The sequence below is a fragment of the Trichoderma ghanense genome (genome assembly GCF_004382785.1).
Source record: "Trichoderma ghanense strain CCMA-1212 chromosome Unknown scaffold_5, whole genome shotgun sequence".
NCBI classification, from domain to species: Eukaryota; Fungi; Ascomycota; class Sordariomycetes; order Hypocreales; family Hypocreaceae; genus Trichoderma; species Trichoderma ghanense.
The window spans coordinates 501,410-520,149 of NW_027395668.1; the positions used below are offsets into that span (position 1 = coordinate 501,410).

At 57.1% G+C, this 18,740-nt stretch overlaps 6 protein-coding genes across 6 annotated transcripts; 3 read left to right on the plus strand and 3 right to left on the minus strand.

Annotated features, from left to right (window-relative positions):
* Window positions 1-3,211: 3,211 nt before the first annotated feature.
* CCMA1212_005104 (Sugar transporter STL1) lies at window positions 3,212-4,978 on the plus strand (the record flags this gene model as incomplete). The annotated part of the gene is made up of 3 exons (XM_073702381.1): window positions 3,212-3,299; window positions 3,366-4,540; window positions 4,601-4,978. The coding sequence occupies 3 exons, from the start codon at window positions 3,212-3,214 to the stop codon at window positions 4,976-4,978; spliced, it is 1,641 nt and encodes a 546-aa protein (XP_073558927.1).
* Window positions 4,979-6,045: 1,067 nt separating this feature from the next.
* CCMA1212_005105 (Glucose-6-phosphate 1-epimerase) lies at window positions 6,046-7,194 on the plus strand (the record flags this gene model as incomplete). Its single annotated transcript, XM_073702382.1, has 3 exons — window positions 6,046-6,303; window positions 6,430-6,738; window positions 6,814-7,194. The coding sequence occupies 3 exons, from the start codon at window positions 6,046-6,048 to the stop codon at window positions 7,192-7,194; spliced, it is 948 nt and encodes a 315-aa protein (XP_073558928.1).
* A 400-nt stretch (window positions 7,195-7,594) lies between these two features.
* On the minus strand, window positions 7,595-9,150 carry CCMA1212_005106 (uncharacterized protein; the record flags this gene model as incomplete). The annotated part of the gene is made up of 2 exons (XM_073702383.1): window positions 7,595-8,576; window positions 8,657-9,150. The coding sequence occupies 2 exons, from the start codon at window positions 9,148-9,150 to the stop codon at window positions 7,595-7,597; spliced, it is 1,476 nt and encodes a 491-aa protein (XP_073558925.1).
* A 1,274-nt stretch (window positions 9,151-10,424) lies between these two features.
* CCMA1212_005107 (uncharacterized protein) lies at window positions 10,425-10,811 on the plus strand (the record flags this gene model as incomplete). The annotated part of the gene is made up of 1 exon (XM_073702384.1): window positions 10,425-10,811. The coding sequence occupies one exon, from the start codon at window positions 10,425-10,427 to the stop codon at window positions 10,809-10,811; it is 387 nt and encodes a 128-aa protein (XP_073558926.1).
* Window positions 10,812-11,511: 700 nt separating this feature from the next.
* Window positions 11,512-15,314, minus strand: CCMA1212_005108 (uncharacterized protein; the record flags this gene model as incomplete). The annotated part of the gene is made up of 2 exons (XM_073702385.1): window positions 13,747-15,314; window positions 11,512-13,332 (listed from the first exon to the last, which is right to left on the minus strand). Exons 1-2 carry the CDS (start codon window positions 15,262-15,264, stop codon window positions 11,512-11,514), a joined length of 3,339 nt encoding a protein of 1,112 aa, XP_073558929.1. The 5' UTR covers window positions 15,265-15,314.
* A 972-nt stretch (window positions 15,315-16,286) lies between these two features.
* On the minus strand, window positions 16,287-18,362 carry CCMA1212_005109 (uncharacterized protein; the record flags this gene model as incomplete). The annotated part of the gene is made up of 4 exons (XM_073702386.1): window positions 16,287-16,878; window positions 16,953-17,629; window positions 17,742-18,311; window positions 18,354-18,362. The coding sequence occupies 4 exons, from the start codon at window positions 18,360-18,362 to the stop codon at window positions 16,287-16,289; spliced, it is 1,848 nt and encodes a 615-aa protein (XP_073558930.1).
* Between the last annotated feature and the right edge of the window lie 378 nt (window positions 18,363-18,740).

Here is an 18,740-nt window from a genome sequence, read left to right on the forward strand (position 1 = left end):
AAAAAAAAAAAAAAAAAAAAAAAAAAAAAAAAAAAAAAAAAAAAAAAAAAAAAAAAGAAAAGAAACCAGGAAGCAGGAAGCAGAAAACTGAAGGACCAAAGGGATGAAAAGCCAGTCGAAGTAGAACCAGGGTACGGAGAGGTGCTGCGGGCCAAAGCCGTGCTATACACCATGAGATACCTCTCGGATTGCCCAAAGAGGCAGTCCGGCGACAGAACTTTGGCCTCTTTTACGTAGTAGTACAACTACGGTCGTCAATGGGAGTTAAACCCCGAGGCATACTAGTACCTAATCATGCAAATTAAAGACCGAATGGCAGTACGGCTAGAAAGCGTTTGTTATGCCGGAGGGCTCTTTGCAAAGTACGGGGACTATCTATTTTGGAAGACGTCTTGACAGTTTTGGGGTTCAGCTTCGGAAAAGACAAAGAAGGAGAAGCGAGTTGACGCTTTGGAATGGCCGCTGATGGAAACGCAGCATCTCTGATCTGGCTGAGTTGGTAGGCGAGGAATCCAGGCTGCATTATGTGTAGAATCACCAAGGAGAGGGTTCATGATATAATCGCCGTCTAGTCAACTTCGCGGCAGTGCTAGATTTTTCCCTTCAGCTACCTCTACGTTGGCATTTGGTCAGTAGGCAATTGTTACTCTTCGAAGATTGAAGCAATAGGCAGTCCTGTTACATGGCATGCCCGCAAGTCCGACTCATAAATCCTCAACTGAATAGCGCGTAGCGTCAGGGCACACGAGCAGCTGTTTTCTGTTCTGTGCCAAGGAAAAGTGAGGGTAAGAAAATGAATGGGCTGACGAGGATTCAGATCCTCATAGCAAATGACGTCAAAAGGGCAATAGTTGGTGAGAATCGATGGCATCGCAGGCACACGGTTATGTCTGTGGACTCTCGATTCGTGCAGTTGTGAAAGACGGCGTTGATAGCTGGAGTTCTTGGACCATGCAATTGTCTGGCCGCACTAAGCGACTCCCGAGCCCACCAATCGGTCTTCCCAAGCTGACACCATCGTGAGATTCGAACAGCTAAAGCCGCATGCATCGAACAGTCGGGACCAGCGCTGGTCCCTGAAAGCTCGGGCTCCGGCTAGTAGTCAGCCCAGTTGACCCCAGGGTTCCCAACCACCTGTGTGCCTCGGGTCGCTCTTTTGGGTATTCCCTGAGGGCAAAGGGGGGCATAGCTTCTAGTTGCGTGTCCGGGGAAGTCTGGGGAGCTTGCCTGGGGACCTCGTCTGGAGCAGGTGAGATGCGAGAAAGCGAGATTCTGGGGACGCGGGGAAAAGAAGGGTCGAGACTCTTGTGACGGAGCCTTCCCCGGATTCTGCGAGATTGTCCATTCGAGAAATCGATGAAGGTTGAAAGCCGCCAAGGTCAGGTATTGACATGATACCACATACCATGATCATTGAGCGCAATGTAAGATGGTCTAGAAGGACTCAAAGAATTGTCAGAGGCCCGATACCCTCCACCCAGCCTGCACACCAAGACAAGGCGGCACGATTGCCAGGAACACAGGACGCGCCCCAAGTTTTCTCCGATGCAGACCTCCTCAGTCTTGCTGACCATCGGCCCCGACTCCCGCGCACCAAAGTCAGCTCACGGGAAAGCTACCAGAACACTAGCAAGTACCTCTAAGGCCAAAGAGAGGAAATCGGGTTCCCTAGCTGGTGTGCGCCACCGGCCTGGGATGCCTTTCCGGGGTCGAGTTTGGTCGAGTCTTGGTTGCCAAAGCATTCCTCGAGAGACACTCCCACCAATGCGCTCCGTCAATCCATGTCCGACTGGTGAATGGGTCGGCATGCTGTTGACTTTTGGCTTCCTCCCTTGGCAAAAGGCGCGCGCGACTTTCTTTCCCACCGAGCTCCACCAGGTTTCCCATGGGGTATGGAGCTGATTCGGCGAGTGACGTCGTTTTCCCCACGTTATGCCTGTAACATCACCAGATTCGATATTCGTCTCCGACAGTCATTTGCCGTTGCCGACTCAGCTGGCTGGGCCGGATAATGGGCGACTCGGTTTCATGTTGGCTTGTTCCTTGAGCGAAAGCGCTTGAAAACCACACAACGCCAACATTGGACAGCTCGCGCTGCCGTTCGTTTATGCAACGTCCTGCGGGAGTTGGCATCCATTCGGTATCGACTTATACGCCTCGGCCGGTAGGACGATGGAGGGCGAACGGGGAACCTGGAGGTGAATGTGGCTGCATGGCATAGCGCTAGAGCTGCTAGCGGACAGGGGCCAAACGACGAAGGCGGCAATAAGGCTATCAGCAGTATTTCGTGAGCACATACTCGTGCCTCTGTAGAGCGAGGCTTCCATCGTCGGGGCGAGTGCTTTGGAGAGAGAGAGAGAGAGAGAGAGAGTAGGTAAGGTGAAGCTTGTTGGCATTGAAGCCAGAGCTTGTCGACTGAGGCAAAGAAAATCCCAGCTTAGGTAAGGAGCCGATGAGCGGCAGGAGCAGACGCATGAAACGGGCATCTACTCCCACACGTGAAAGGCGGTGGAGATTCTGCAAGGCCAAGATCCAAAATGGATGCCAAACTCAAACCACCAGACGAACAACCAGACTAAACCTGTTCTTCCCCTAACCTGCTAGGCAGAGATCGGCTTCTCCTCATTCTCCACGCCCGGCCCCGAATCCCTCATCCCACATCTTGGACGAAGGTATCGTACACTGTACATGGAACAAAAGGCGCTGCTCTTACGTCCGTACATGTACCCTGAACATGGCAAGGCAGCCGACTTGAAGTGCGTTCCTACGCCAGAGGGGGGCAAGGGGGGCTCTACGCATCCATTCGGCTTGCTTGATTGCAACAGCACCAAAGTACTCCCACTCGCTAGCCGTTATGGACGAGTACAAGGACCGACGGGAACGGCCATGGACGATCCCAAAGGCTCGGCGTCTCCAGTTTTCTGGCGAGTGTGACGGAGCCATGCCCGTATGTTCTGTTGCACCAGTCGAGCCAGCCGGTCGTGTTAGTGGCTGGCTTGCAGCTCTGTGGTGCAGCGATGCGACTTAAAAGGCCGTGATATCTCCCTCCTCCTGAGGTCTGATCTTGCCTTTCTGAGCCTGTCATCTTATCTACCCATCTTCCCTGTTCCTCTCTGCAAAAGACGGGAGCATTCCATGCTACAGAAGCAAGGAAGCTGCTACAAGAAGAGCAGTATAGAACAGGGACAGATAGACAGGCAGAGCCGCCATCATGAGGAAATACTTTGGCCTCAGAGGCCAAGCCCTCAACTGGGCCATCGGCACCATTGCTGGCTGCGACTTTCTCCTCTTCGGTTACGGTATGTCTTATCCGGCACCTCTTCTCTCCGAGCCATCATATTCTAGCATGGACTGACACGCCACAGATCAAGGTGTCATGGGCGGCATCCTGACTCTCCCCGTCTTCCTCAATCAGTTCCCCGTCATCAACCCGGATGCCGCCGTCGATGCTGGCGATGCCTCTCAACGCTCCACCTACCAGGGCATTGCCGTGGCATCTTACAATCTGGGGTGCTTCATCGGCGCCATCATCACCATCTTCATCGGTAATCCCCTCGGTCGTCGGCGCATGATATTTCTCGGTACCTCCATCATGATTATTGGTGCTATCCTGCAGGCTTCCGCCTTTACTCTGGAGCATTTCATCATTGGTCGTATTATAACGGGTCTTGGCAACGGCGGCAACACGTCTACAGTTCCCATGTGGCAGTCTGAAACATGTGCTGCCCATAGAAGGGGAAAGCTGGTCATGATTGAGGGTGCCCTCATCACAGGTGGCATCATGATTTCATACTGGATTGACCTTGGTTTGTCTTTCGCTCCCGGCTCGGTTGCCTGGCGATTTCCGCTGGCTTTCCAGATCGTTTTCTGCATCTTCATTCTCGCCTTTGTGCTTGGCTTGCCCGAGTCGCCTCGGTGGCTCATTCTCAAGGGCCGTGAAGAAGAGGCAAGAGAGGTCATCGCAGCCATCGCGGACGTCGACATCAAGGATAGGCACGTCGAGAACGAGTTCCAGGCCATCAAGGAGACGGCCATGGAAATGAGCAAGGGCACCTATGGCGAGCTTTTTGCGAGGGACCACAACCGCACCCTCCACCGCACGCTCATCGCCTATGTCAACCAGATGTTCCAGCAGATTTCCGGTATCAATCTCATCACCTACTACGCCGCCAAGATCTACTCGGACCTTGGCATGTCTCCGTTCATGTCCCGTCTCCTCGCGGCCCTCAACGGCACCGAGTATTTCATTGCTTCCTGGCCTGCCGTTTTCCTTGTCGAGCGGGTTGGACGTCGCAAACTCATGCTTTTTGGTGCCGTTGGTCAGGCAGCCACCATGGCCATCCTCGCTGGCGTAAATTCGCGTCCCAATGACAAGCCTTTTCAGATTGCGGGCATTGTCTTCTTGTTCGTGTTCAACACCTTCTTTGCGGTCGGCTGGCTGGGCATGACCTGGCTGTACCCGGCCGAGATTACCCCTCTGCGTACCCGCGCTCCGGCCAATGCTCTGTCGACCTCTTCAAACTGGATCTTTAACTTTCTGGTATGGCTCGTCCCTTTTTCTCAAGCAAACGCCCAGTTCCCGACTAACATGAGTTGATAGGTTGTCATGATCACCCCCGTATCCTTCACCAACATCAAGTGGAAGACGTATGTCGTCTTCGCCGTCATCAACGCTTTCATGGTCCCGTGCGTCTACTTTTTCTTCCCGGAGACCGCCTACCGCTCTCTGGAAGAGATGGATTCCATCTTTCAAAAGGTCAGGGGCTTCCGCGGGGCTTTCGACGTCATCCGCCAGGCCGAGATCGAGCCGCGGAGATACGGCAAGAATGGCGAGCTTCTTATTCCGATAGGCGAGGTTGACGAGAAGGCCCATGCGGAGCACCATAACGGTAGCACCAGCGATGGAAGCCACGGCGGCGATGCCAGCAAGGGCATGTTTACGGGCATTGACGAGGAGACTGCCCGTGAAGTCAAGTAGAGTGCATCATGGGATGTATAGAAGCGCTGGGGCATGAGGTTTTCAGGTCTGCTTACAGTCTTGTCCACATGGGCAACGACGCATGAACCCTTTTGTCTTCTTTACTGTTCTTTTTCTCTTTCACCTCCTTTCTCTCTGGACTTTGTACGATGAGAAAGAGGTTACATATACCCACTACTTGGACGCGGATTTCATAGTCAAACTGGCGATAGGTAGAATAAGACAGCGGTACGCTGGATGGACGTGGCATCCGTCAGTATATAACGCCTTACACTTTCCTCCGATATGCTGTGTTCTCTTAGTGTATCTGATCCCTTGGGTTCCCTTGGAGAAGCCCAGCATGGGTAGCTGGCACCGCAGATGCACATGCTTGCTGGCCATTTCCCCGACAACAAACGAGGGGCATCATGCATCGTGCAATTTCCTTAGGCACTAGGTAGGTAAGATGGAGCACAGGTCGCACCCTGGGCGTCACAAGTATCGCGTTTCATGTAAGTTGGGTGCAGAGCAGCAGCTTGTTCTCTTACGCGATGCGCCTTTGCCACAGGGCAGAAAGTGCCTATACTTCGAAGCTGCCCTGAAATTGCCAGTGCACCCGCATAAGTGGAAGTAGTAGGTACGAAGCGCAGCTCCATCCCAAGCAAGAGGGGTGAGGGGTGAGGGGTGCAAACAGCTGCTAAGGTCAAGGTACCCCGCCAGAACGGGGGCCAAAGAGACGCTGACGCTGATGCAGTCACTCTTCCATCTCCATCCTTTGCGCTTCTACTCCGTATCCTGCTTTGAAGCTCTTCCCGCTCTTACTACAGATTGACTGTGTGAACAGGTGAGATCCCTTGATGCTTCTGTACTCGTCTGCTCGAGTTTCCCACTTTGATTCGACGCCTTCAGCTGTTTCTCCATCTCATCCTACCGATACTCCTCAAAGCTAACAGGACATCCATCCATCCAATCCAGCTTCCAAACACCGCCAACAACTCGAACCCGCCCAAGCTCCGATCCCAACAATCAACCAATTCCCCAGTCGGCAATCGCAATCGCAGAATCACATAACATCAGCATATCACACAATGGTGCAGCGCCCGAACAAGCCGTCCGCCCTCGCCGCGACGCCCGGCCTGCAGCCCCAGGCCCAGGTCACAATCTCCGACGACAGCTCGCGCGTCTCGGCGGTGCTGCCCACGGGCGAGAGCCTCGAGGTCCTGCTGTACGGCGCCACGGTGCTGAGCTGGAAGGACGCCGCCGGCGACGAGAAGCTGTGGCTGAGCGAGGGCGCCAAGCTGGACGGGACAAAGGCCGTGCGCGGAGGCATTCCTTTGGTTTTCCCGGTATGTCTTTCTCTTCATACTGACGAACGATGATACAACAACAATCTCCTTTCAATCATACAGATCCATATACCACGAATCCCCCATCTGTGCAATATAGCTAACCCCTCCATCTCCCCCCCAAAGGTGTTCGGCACCGCCCCCGACCACGCGGCCACCTCCAAGCTGCCCCAGCACGGCTTCGCCCGCAACTCCCGCTGGGAGTTCCTCGGCAAGTCCTCCACCGAGGGCTCCTCCAGCGGCGTCAAGCTCGACTTTGGCCTGTCCTCGGAGAACCTCGACGACGCCGCGCGCCAGCTGTGGCCCTACAAGTTTGGCCTCCTGTACAGCGTCACGCTGGCGCCTGAGAGTCTGAGCACGGCGCTGGTGGTGACAAACGAGGGCGACGAGCCGTTTGAGTTTCAGACTCTGCTGCACACGTACTTTCGGGTCTCGGTAATGCTTTACACCATCCCTCTTGGTTTACACATTTTCCTTCCAAATAGGAGCTAACCGGGTGTTTTCAAAAAGGACATTGCGTCCGTCCAAGTCCTCGGCCTCGAAGACTCCCCCTACCACGACAAGGTCGACGGCGTCAAGAACAAGACGCAGTCCTCGGACCCCGTCACCTTCTCGGGCGAGACGGACCGCGTGTACACGCCTGCCAAGGGCCCCGGCCACCCCGTCGTCATCACCGAGGCCGGCGTGGCCAAGTTCCGCGTCGTGCGCGACAACCTCGACGACGTGGTGGTGTGGAACCCCTGGGTCGACAAGGCCGCCGGCATGGCCGACTTTGAGCCCAAGGACGGCTGGAAGAAGATGGTCTGCGTCGAGGCGGGCGCGGTGAGCTCGTGGCACCAGCTGGAGAAGGGGGATGCGTTTGAGGGAGCGCAGACGATTTACTTGAAGTGAGGTGCGTGGGGGAGATGGGAGATGTGTGGATCTGCTATATACCATATACATACTCGCATCTGATGAGGTCGATCGGATTTCAGGGAGGATCGATGTCTTTAGATGCTGGCACAGAGTGAGCGTTGTTCAAATGAAAATCATGTTTGTGTTATGGAAAGATTCAGCTTGTGCCGTGGAGATGTTCTCCCTCGTATTTATCCATCTCATGTAGTTGATTTCGTCCGTCTTTGATCCTCGGGCCAAATTTGCTGTTTAATATATACACATATGCAAAAGAGAGCCGCCGTCTTTTTTTCTTTTTTTTTTTTTGGTTACATCTCGTCATTTTCATAACTTGGGGTGTACTTTTCTTTCCCCATTCATCTCATGGTTTGTCCCTCGTATCCTCTTTGCATGCCGCTCATTTCTTGTGCTCCCTGGAATAATGATCCGCCACCAAAAACGCCAACTCAAGCGCCTGCTTCTCATTCAGCCTCGGGTCGCAAAAGCTCGTGTAATTCGTCGACAAGTCATCCTCGTCGAGCCCCTCGCTGCCGCCGAGGCACTCCGTGACCGCGTCGCCCGTGAGCTCGAGGTGGACGCCGCCGAGGTAGCTCCCCTCCTCCTTGTGGATGCGCAAAGACTGCTCGAGCTCGCTGTAGATGTCGTTGAAGCGGCGCGTCTTGATGCCCGTCGGCGTCGAGAGGGTGTTGCCGTGCATGGGGTCGCACTGCCAGACGACGCAGCGGCGGTACTCGGAGTCCTCGACGGCGCGGATGTGGCGGGGCAGGAGGGCGGCGACCTTGCCGGCGCCGTAGCGCGTGATGAGCGTGATCTTGCCCGGCTCGCGCGAGGGGTTGAGGGTGCGGAGGAGGCCGAGGAGGTCCTCGGTGGGCGTCGAGGGGCCGACTTTGATGCCGATGGGGTTGGCGATGCCGCGGAAGAACTCGACGTGGGCGTGGTCGAGCTGGCGGGTGCGGTCGCCGATCCAGACAAAGTGCGCGGACGTGTCGTAGTACTCCTTGCGGCCTTGTTGGTCGTCGTCGTCACCGCCGGCGACGGGCTTGATGGTCGGGGAGACGCTGGGGGGCGTGCCGGGCCTGCTGACGCCCGGGTGGGTGGGCTTCTCGAGGAGGCGCGTCAGGGGCTGCTCGTACTCGAGCAGGAGGCCCTCGTGGCTGGTGTAGAGCTCGACCGTCTCGAGCTCGCCGGGCCGGGCGTTGATGACCTGCAGGAAGCGCAGCGTCTGCTGGATGCTCGAGGCGATCTTGGAGTACTTTTCCTTGAGGGCGGGATCGCGGACGTGGCCCAGGCCCCAGTCCAGGGGGCGGTGGAGGTCTGCGATGCCCGAGGCGAGGGCTGTGCGGATGTAGTTCAGAGTAGCAGCAGAGTGGTGGTATGCTCTGGTTGGATGTATTAGCATGATGTGATGAACAAGTAGGACATACACAAGTGGTTGTAGTTGAAAAAAAGACAAACTCACTTGATGAGACGATTGGGGTCAATCTCTCGCTCATCGACATGATAGCCATTGAGGATATCCCCCCTGAAGCTCGGCAGCTCCTTGCCGTCGACAATCTCCGTCGGGCTGGACCGCGGCTTCGCATACTGGCCGGCCATGCGGCCGATGCGCACGACGCGCTTGTTGGTGCCCCAGATGAGCACGAGGCTCATCTGCAGCAGCAGCTTGATCTTGGACTCGATGGCGCCCTGCTCGCAGTAGTCGAAGAGCTCGGCGCAGTCGCCGCCCTGCAGCAAGAAGGCGTTTCCCTGGGCGACCTCGCGCAGGTGCGCCTTGAGGGCGTTGATCTCGTTGGGGTGGACGAGGGGCGGCATCCGCGAGAGCTCGGCGGCGGCCTTTGTGAGCTTGGAGGGGTCCGGGTAGGCGGGGGACTGCTTGATGGGCTTGGAGCGCCAGGTCGAGGGGTCCCAGGGCTGGGAGGCGATGTCCTCGGGGAGGGGGGACTGCTGGGCCATGGTGTGTGAGGCTGAGGCTGAGGAAGAGGCTGAAGAGACCGGATAGATGATGGTGGTGGTGATTGCGAAAGACAGTCAAGTCAAGGCAGAGAGAGCCAATGACTTGTGAGATATGGCCTCAATGGCGCAAACGAAGCCCGAGGGGCAGTGAGAGCAATCGAGAACCCGGTGAGTCAGGGAATTCACCTTGAAAGTGAGAGGCAATCCCAGGTCGCAAACGATAGTAAGGTTGTAACAGATGGAACAAAGTGTCCTCGTTTGCGCACGTCCCTCAAGTCTCCGTTCGCCAAATGAACGGATGAAATCCAATTCTCGAACAAAAGATGCTTCGTCAGAGTACCGCGTCTTTGGAAGATGTAAAGGGTCTGATCAGGACCCCCAAGAAGTTGGAATGAATGAAGGAAATATGAGTCAGTGCCACTTTATTGTTGGCATTCACACAAGAAAAAAAAACCAAGAGGCCCGTGCGGTTGCCAGTTCGGGGTACGTACCGCATCTCCAAATCCTTCCCGTTATTATTCCCCAGTCTCAGTGGCTTGGGCGAACGGCAATTGACCAATCAGAAGCGTTGCCGCAGCCCTGCAACGGACGATTACGTACAGGCACGGCTGGCCATGGCCACGGCTTGGCCCATTGGGATGCTGTTGTGCTTGTGCTTGGCTACTGGGAAACGGCACCTACAGGTTGAGGCGATGCAGATGCAGATAGAGGGCTTAATGGTTTCAATTACTATATGGGAAATTCATTAGCCTCGGGGAGTTTCATAAAGTTGTCGCACACTATTCGTGCCGTGTGCGACGACGGGGTCATTTTCTTTCAGCTCAAAGGTGACACAACTCAACAAGGTAGGTACCAAGCAGTAGTACAATCAATAGCTGGAGGAATGGACACGACGTTCTCGATTGTTTTATACCAAGTGTGCATGAGATGAACAGATGCTTACAATCCCTCCCTCTGCTCCCCATTATATGAGATTGTGTCATCCCGCATAGTACCTAGCAGGCATCATCTTGGCAAATTTGCTGACTTCATGAACTCCAGGGTAGGATATCAAGCTGGACACGCAACAAGCAAAGCTGGAGCCAGCCAATCCACGCCCCTCCAAAAGATACAAACCCCACCGTACCTTTTCCACCCTCCAGCTTCCAACTCCAAGCTCTAAACATCACCATACCAACTTCTCTCCTACCTCATATCAACCACCTCAAACCACCACTCACAACCACAACACGCCGACAGCCCTCCCCCCGTATACAAGGTACGCAAGCGCAACCATGTCCTCCGCAGAAGACGCCTCCGACCCACCCCCCTCCCAATCAGCCACCACCGCCGAAGACCGCAAAGCCGCCTCCGCCCTCTCCCACCTCGACGAAGCCCCCTCCTCCTCCGCAAACAACACCAGCAACAACGACGTCGACCACGAGGCCGCCTCCAAAGCCGCATCCTCCCTCGGCGGCAGCACCTCCAAAGCACCAACCTCATCTGCCACAACCGGAGCAGCGGGTGCGGCGGCGGCGGCAAAGAAGAGCGTGAAAGTGGATGCCGCTGATGTCGCGCTGCTCGTGGACCAGATCGAGGTCAGCAAGGCGAAGGCTACGGAGTTGCTCAAGGCGCATGATGGGGATGCTGTTGCTGCGCTGAGGGCTGTTGCGAGGGGTTGAAAACTTGACCTCTGTTAAGAGATGGACGGATTCGAGATCCAAGGAAAGGGAAGAGGAAGAAGGAAAATTCATGGGCTGGTGCTGCGTGGGCGAATTGGGATGGAGGATGAGATATCAAAACGACGAAAGGACATCACGAAAATACATATAACCTTGGGTATTCGATTTACTCGACGTCTCTCGACCCCTTGTCCATTTGGATGAGGAAGTCATCGTACGCTCATCCGTCATCAACACCCGTCAACTCACCAACTACGCATCAATACATACATACATTACACTCACATACTCTGTAACGCAAAGTCTCCGCCAACCGCACAACACGCAGCACTACAGCCCAAAACATCACGAATACGGGGTAGATAGACAGCAGTTATAGGCAATAGCCCAATTCCATGGTGTTCAGGCGTAATCATGCCGCCGATTTCATATCTGGCTTCCTTAAAAAACAATGCCCATGCAATGACTTCTTGTTCGTTATGTGATTCCCAAACGCCGTGCGTGTCCTTGTGCCAATGTACAAACAATCATCCTAAGGGTCCCATAAACCAAAGTGCATCAATAACCTTTCCCCCTTTCCAAGTGAGCGACTAGCCAACGGAAGCTTTTCATGTGTGACCCTCGTCCCATGCAGCATCTCGAGGGAAGAACATAAGAGAAAAGTAGAGATATCATAGAATATAGAAATGGCGAATCATCCCTATTGCCACATCTTGGCCAAAGGACTGCCCACCTTGGGGGCAAACTGCAGACTCTTGCGCCGAGCTGCCATCAGCCGCTGCATCACATTCTCGTCCGAGTCCTTGGGCCTGGACAGGATGCCGCCGCCAAGCTCGAGGTACTTTTGCGCCTTGGGAGGGCAGGTCCGCGTCAACAGCTCCTCTCTCGTCGGCGACCCGTCTTCCTCGTCATCCTCGTCGTCCTCCAGGTTGGACGGCGTCTCGGTAGCAAACTTCATAATCGTCTCCGGAGCCGGCGTCTTGGGCACGGGCGTCAGAATCATGTTGGACCACTCAATGTCCTCCTCCTCCTGCTCCTCGTCGCCTGGGTCAGACGGCGTGTGGACCCAGATGCTGCTCTGCCTGCGGTTGGGCGTCTTGGTCGAGCTAGTGCTAGACGCCGACTCGCGCCTCTCCTTGGACGAGCTGCTGACCGCGCTGCCATCCTTGTTCGAGACGGTCTTGGGCTCCATGCTCTTCCGGCGACGGGCCCCTCCGCGGGGAACGTTGCTGGTGTCGATGCTGTATGGTGCTTCATCCAGCCACTTGTTGTCGCGCTCGCAGTCCAGGACCCAGCTGACGCCCACGCACTGGACGACCCCCTTGGCCTCTCGGACCTTCTCCAGGGTGCGTTTGCTGCCGTCCTTGAAGACGACGTGGGTGATGCCCACCTTGGTCGACTCGCTGTTGCTTGCGTTGCTGGGATTCCAGTTCCACTTTTGGGGACACCGGGCGCCCATCTGCGTGAGCACCTCCACGAAAATGCCACTAGCATCCGCGCCCTCGCTCGTGTGCACGTCCACAAACACAATGGCCCCGCGGAGCAGGTTGGGGTTGAGGTCCCTTCGGGGGGTGCGCCCCGGCGTCCCGATGCTTGCCCAGAGGTCCACCTTTGCTTCCGGCGTCGACGGTTCTTCGGCGGTTTGCTTAGGTTGCTCAGGCTCTTCGGAAATGGTGCCGATGTTCCGTGAGCTTCGCCTCCGTGGCTTCTCTGGCGTATGAGCCAAGACAGGGGCGGCCCTCTTGGGCTGGCTGGAGCGCTTCGGAGCAGCGCGCGGGGTGCTCAAGCTCTTCTTCTTCAGCGGACTGGGAGTGGAATTGTCGGCTGCTTTGAGGGGCACCTTGGTGGTTGTGTTGAATGACCGCGTTACCGGCCGGGACACGGGAGTGACCGGCGGCGGTGCCCGAGGCGCGGCACTAGGCGTCGGGCTTTCGACCGGAACTTGATTTTCGTCCCCGTACTCCTGGCTGGCGTCTGACAAGCCGTCGTCGAAGGAGTGCCGAGTATTCGAGGCATCGTCCTCCTCCTTGGGGTCCATCAGCGACATTTCATTCGCTTCCTGAGCCAGAGCCATGTCTTCGTCTGTGATGATGGCTTCCTCGTCCAACTGCTGGTCCTCGGCGTCTTCCATTTCCGACATCTCGCTCTTCGAGAATGCATTCTTCATGGGGGTGTCCTGGTTTGATGCCTCGACCTCGTGTCCCAGGCCTTCTCCCTCGGCATCCTCAGGCTCATTTTCCACCACGAAGGAGCGTGCGCTTTTGACGGGGCTTGCAGCGGACCAAGTTCCGAGCTGATCAGACAGAGCCCCGAATCCCAGAGTTGACCTGCGGGATTGCCTCACAGGGCTGCGGCTGGCTCGACCCCTCGTCGTCCTCTCTCCGCTGATGGATGGAGTGGCCGTGACTCTCTCGAACGGCAACGTGTCGTCTTCGGAATCCGAGATTGAGCTCATATCATGGCAGGGGTCGAGGTCCTTCTGTCGAAGCTGTGAAAAGCGGGGATTTGGCTGAGGCTCTGCCTTTGGTGTAGAGTCGGCGGGTTCGTCGGCTTCTGCCTCGATATCGTCGAGAACCATTGTATCCTCCGATTCGGCGTCATCGTCCTCAACCGGTGCCTCTTCATCTTCGACTTCCTCCGCTCCTGTCGCGACGATGATGCTGTCCTCGACGACATCATCGGCCTCCTCGTCGGCTGGCGGAGGCTCCGGCGTTTCCGTGACTTGCAGTGGCTCTTCCTCTGCTTTGTTGTCCTCCTCTTCTTCGACTTCTGCCTCCCCCATCACGTCTTCGGCCTCTTCATCCACTTCTTCGGCCTCTGCCCCCTCTGCCTCTGCCTCTTCCACCTCCGCCGCCTCCTCCTCCTCTGCAGCCTCCGCCTCTAGGTCTTCTGCCTCCGCCTCCTCTTCTTCTCCCGCCTCCTCCTCCTTCTCTACCTCTTCTTCCCCTTCTTCCTCTTCTTCCTCCGCCTTTGTAGCAACAGGCCCGGCTTCAGAAGATGGCTCAGCAGACGGAGGACTAGAAAGACCAGGAAATTCAATAGGCCCCTCAAAAGGCTCTTCTTCCTCGTCATCCTCTTGCGCTTCGTCCTCCATCAGAAGCTTCGTCGACGACTTGGCTGCGCGCGTCGGAGTTCCGGCAGGTGTCTCGTCCAGCGTCGGCAGTCCTCGATGCGCGCTCAAAACAGGCTTGAAGCCCGGCATTGCCCGCTTCGCCGGTGAGTGGAGCATGGAAGGCTTCGTTGTCGACGATTCGCCTGGGCGCTCCTTTTGCGCAGAGAAGACGAAGGGCTTCATAGGAGATTGAGGCCGTTTGGCGGCCGATTGCAGAAGGGTTGAGGCCGATGACTTGAAGGGTGTGTGGGCAACCGCGTCGCTACTCAGCTTGAGCGCGGATCCGGGCAGAGGCACCGCGATCCTCTTGGCCGGAGACTTTATGGTATCCCGCGGTGGCGAAGTAGGCCGCCTAGCCGGCGACGCGAAAAGCGTTGTACTCATCTCCGGCATATCAAACGTCATTGCGTTGACGGCTATATCCGTGTCCACGGGCTCAGTCTCTGCGGGAATCGGTTCCGACTTCTTAGACGGGGGCTTGATCGGGCTCTTCGCCAACGGCTTAGCAGACACCTTCTCCAGCGCCAGCTCGTCCTCGGACTCGTCTGCAGAGTCGGTTCGCGAAAGAATCAGCTGCGTAATCTTCTTAGGGCTCAGTGGCTTCTTGTCTCCGGCTTGGGGCTTCGGGGCTTTCGTAGCCGGTCGCCCAGGTCGAGCAGCTGCCGCGCCGCCTCGCCTTGCTGGACGGCCGCGCATGCCGGCGGGGGGAGGCTCCTTTGGCGCTGCGGCGGGCTCCATGTTCTCCTTGTCAGGTTCCCGGAACGTGACCATCTTCTTGACCGGGGGCTTGTTGGCTGCTGTCGTCGTCGATGTTGCTGGCTTCATGACTGTTGGCGGACGCCCGCGACCCCTCTTGACCGGCTCGGGCTGGCTCACGGTAACTGCAGGTTTCGAATCGACTTTTCTCGGCCGGCCACGCGTGGGCTTTGGGGCTGTGGATTCTTCTTTCGCGGCAGATGCTGCTGCTGCTGCTGGTGCTGGCTTTGCGCGCGCTCCACGGACTGGCTCAGCGGCCTTGGACGTTGTCATCGGAGCTGGAGCAGGAGCTGCCATGGCTACCGCCTTGTGCACTCCGCCGACGGGATTCTTCGGTGGGCGGCCCCGTGGACGCTTGACCTGCGATGCCTGGCGCTGCTCCTCCTCCGCGTCGTCGGACCTCGTCTTCCTCTTAGCAGCCGTGCTCGCCGTGCTCGCGGTCAGAGATGACGAAATGGGGGCTCTGGCCTTTGCGGCGGCTGTGACTGTCTTGGCAGGCCTCGACGCCGATGATGTTGACGACGCTGCTGCGGGCTCCTTGGTCGCGGCCCTGGCTCTCGTCAGGCGCTTGGGTGGAGAGCGCATCGTGTCTGGCTTGCCGTGATCTCTTATATCCCTTTTGTTTTGGCTCCTGTCTGTATATGGTTTCGTGAAGCTGGGGGGTTGAAAGTGCTATGAACGGAGACACATACAATACACGAAAAAAGACGCGGGGGCTCAAAAGGGTCCTAGTGTTGACATCAAGTGGCCAGGGGCGGTGAAATGTTGACTCTGCAGGGGAGCGTGAGCGTGGCTGGAGGCTGGGGTCTTTTTTTTGTTAGTATGGATGCAGTGCGGGAGTGGAGTTTGGCTGGGGGGGTGCGGGCTGTTTGTTGGTTGCTGGGCAACGACGCGATCCACTCGACCTCGCACAAACCCGCACTCCCGGATACTCTGTACCCTTGCGCATGAAAGTGTCAGCAAGATACAAAGGCAGCTGTCAAACACCTCTTGTACTATCCATGCTTGCTCTTCTCTGACATGGCCATACAAATCGAGACACGAATCACGGCGATCCTCACGCGAGCAAACGGGCCCGGCAAGGCATGACGTAGACTTGAGTTGGTAGGTGACAGGTCAGGAGTTCGGGAGCTTACAGTTCTTCTTATGCAGTCTTCTCCGTCCTGCTTCACTGCTGCGAGATACATTTGCTGAGACGGAAAATCAATTAGAGCAAATTGTCCCCTTTTGACCTCTCCATTGCCAATCCCAGGTCTTCGCTACACAATGTCATGAGGTGCACTTTTCTGTCATTGACTCATCAGTGGGCGTACAGTATGTGTGTGAGAAATTTTGTGCGCTTCTTTTTGAGCATCGATAATGGAAAAAAAAAAAAAAAAGCCTCCCAATATGTTGACCGCCCTAATACGGAACAACGCCGAGCTTGAAATAAACAAAAGAATCAAGGCCCACGAACGTGAGGCACGTAGCAGTGGGATGGCTACTCTGGTCTGAGCGCGAATTGCCACAGTGAGAGCCGCCGTTGCGGTTGCCTGAATGTGTCCCTCGGATGGAGAGGATAAAGCACAAAATACGGTTCATCACCTCACCCCCTCCCCTCTCTTTGACTACCTGAAAGTCGTCCGAAACGGTCCTTCAATTTTTATGTCCTTGATTCCTTCAGGCATCATGCGCAGCCACTCGTTCCAGCTGTCAATGTCAATGTTCTCGTCGTTGAGCTTGATGGCCAGGTGTAGCTGCGGGCTGTTTTCGTAGGAGAAGCTGCTCCGCAACGGGCTGCTTTGCTGAACAGGCGAGAGGAAAATGGAAGGGAGCCTCGAGTTTCCAGACATCATGGTGTGTAGCGGAGCGGGGAAGCTCACTACCATCTCTCTCTCGGGTGCCGGGTCTCGGGCCATCTTGGGGTAGAGGGCCATGAGGATCGAGTGCAGCTCCACCACGGAGAGGGGCGTCTGGCGCGCGGCGCGCGTGCGTAGCTGCTCGGCGAGAGCCAGAGTAAATGCACAGCGGTCGAGAGCCGTCAGGTGGTCCTCTGACAGGGAGGCCGCGATGATTTCGAGCACGCCCTGCTGCCGCACGATCCTGGCCGGGGGGTAATACGCGGCATCCATGATGATGAGGGTATCTGAGCAGGCTTCTTCGAGGATTTGCTGTATGCCACTCCACCTAATCGTCGAGGCCCGCTCGGGGTCCTTGGAGCTAGATTACGGAAAGAAAATCCCTAGTCAGCAGGAGAGCCGGCATTCAACATTCAGCTCGCGCGATCCTCTTACCTTGCCAGAACCATATCGCGGTTCCCATCCAGAAAAGTATGGCCAATGTAGTAGACAATCTTCAAAACGTCGCGCTGATCGCGCTCCTCGGCGAAGTCGTTGAGTTTGCGCGACAGCCACCTCCACGAGCTTTTACAGCCTTCCGAAGAGGAGGGAATTGGCTGAATATGAAACGTATAGTGGTAGTACTTGTCAAAGACGTCAGCGAGCTCTCTGACGGCATTCTGAACCATCATCGCCTCGTCGTCGTCCTGCCAGAACAGCAAGAGAGCCTGGACCGAGCTGTACCGGCCGCGAGTCGTGGCGGACAGCATGCGGGCGGCATTGGTCTGAATGTCATTTTTGAGGCTCTCGATGCCCGGCAGGGACATGGACTTCTCCAGCCTAGGGCCAGTCGGTAGCGGGGTGCGGATGCGGGCTTCGCTCAGCGGCGGACGGCCAGGCTGATGATGATGGCCAGGCGCGGCACCGCCAGCAACAGTGGTGGTGGCATCAATCTCCATCTCCTGGGGGTCATGCGTGAACATAGGCTGGGCAGCGTTGAGGGGCGTTGCGGGACTGAGAGGCCGGCCAGCAGCAGCGAGGGAGGGAGCGATATCCTGAACGGCCGGGCTGTGCGACCTGTGGAACTTGCTAACCACATCTTCCCAAGTCATGTTGTGATGGCTTGGGTGGCACTACGCAGGGGGGAGGAGCAAATTGTGTCAGCCGAGCGATGCAGGCCGGGACGAGGCACCAACGAGGAGGCACCACCATACGGGGCGGAAAGAGAAGGGAGTCACAACTTACGGCAACCCTCCTGCGGCGGCAGTCAACACAGGCTCCTAGCTTTCTGATCAGGGCGGCCCGCTCTCTGGACTGCTGAGATAGGGGGCCGGTACGTCTCCTGCTGGTTCGACGGCTGTTAGAGACGTCGGAGCCATCCTTGAGGGAGAAAATGGACTGGTGCAGGTTAGGGGAGGTGTCGGCACTGTACGATGTGTTGTTGGTCTCTGTAGAGGCCAGGGTAGCCGTGGTGGCCTGCGTCGAGATTGACGAGCCAGTGTCCTGTCTCATAGGGGGCGAGGCAATGGGGGCGTAGTGCGCCATGGACGGCGTGGCCGGCGGCGGCAGCTGCCTCTGCTGCAGGTCCTCGGGCCTCGGCGTATGGACAGGAGTGGGCGCCGACGCGGGCGCCGAGGGGGACAGCGAGAGGCCCCCGACGGGACCCGGGCCCGGGCCCTGGCCCTGAGCCGTCGCCGACCCCGGGATCGGGGTGGGCGAGGCCAGGCGGTGCAGCTGGTGGTGATGCGGCTGCGGCTGCTCCTGGGCGTGGTCGTGGAGGTGAAGGCCGGCCTGGGCTCCCAGCGGCGCCGGGCCCTGGGCCGAGGCTGGCGCGGGAGCGTCTATCAGGCTGTGGACGGAGTTCATGGCTGTAGAACGGGCGGACCGGCGCGGACGATCAGATTCCCATTATTGGCGGGGGGCGGGGCCCGGGGCAAAAAGGCGCGATCACGGTGAGGCGAGGTGAGGAAAAGGTGAGAGATGAGGGCGAGATGGTGCGAGTCTGAGCCAGCAGGACGGCGACGAGGCGGGGGTTTATGGGCCGCCTCCCGCCGCGCAGATGGATGCCAGCAGCGATTCGCGCGGCCGCGAGCGAGCTGGACTGGACGGCGAATGAGTCGGACGCTGCAGGATGCAGGCGACTTTTGGGCACTGGACGTTTGGAGTGGCGCGGAGCTGGTGCGGCTTGCAGGCGATTAGTCTCGCAGACTCGACACGACTGGCGGAGGGGGCAAAGGGCAGAGA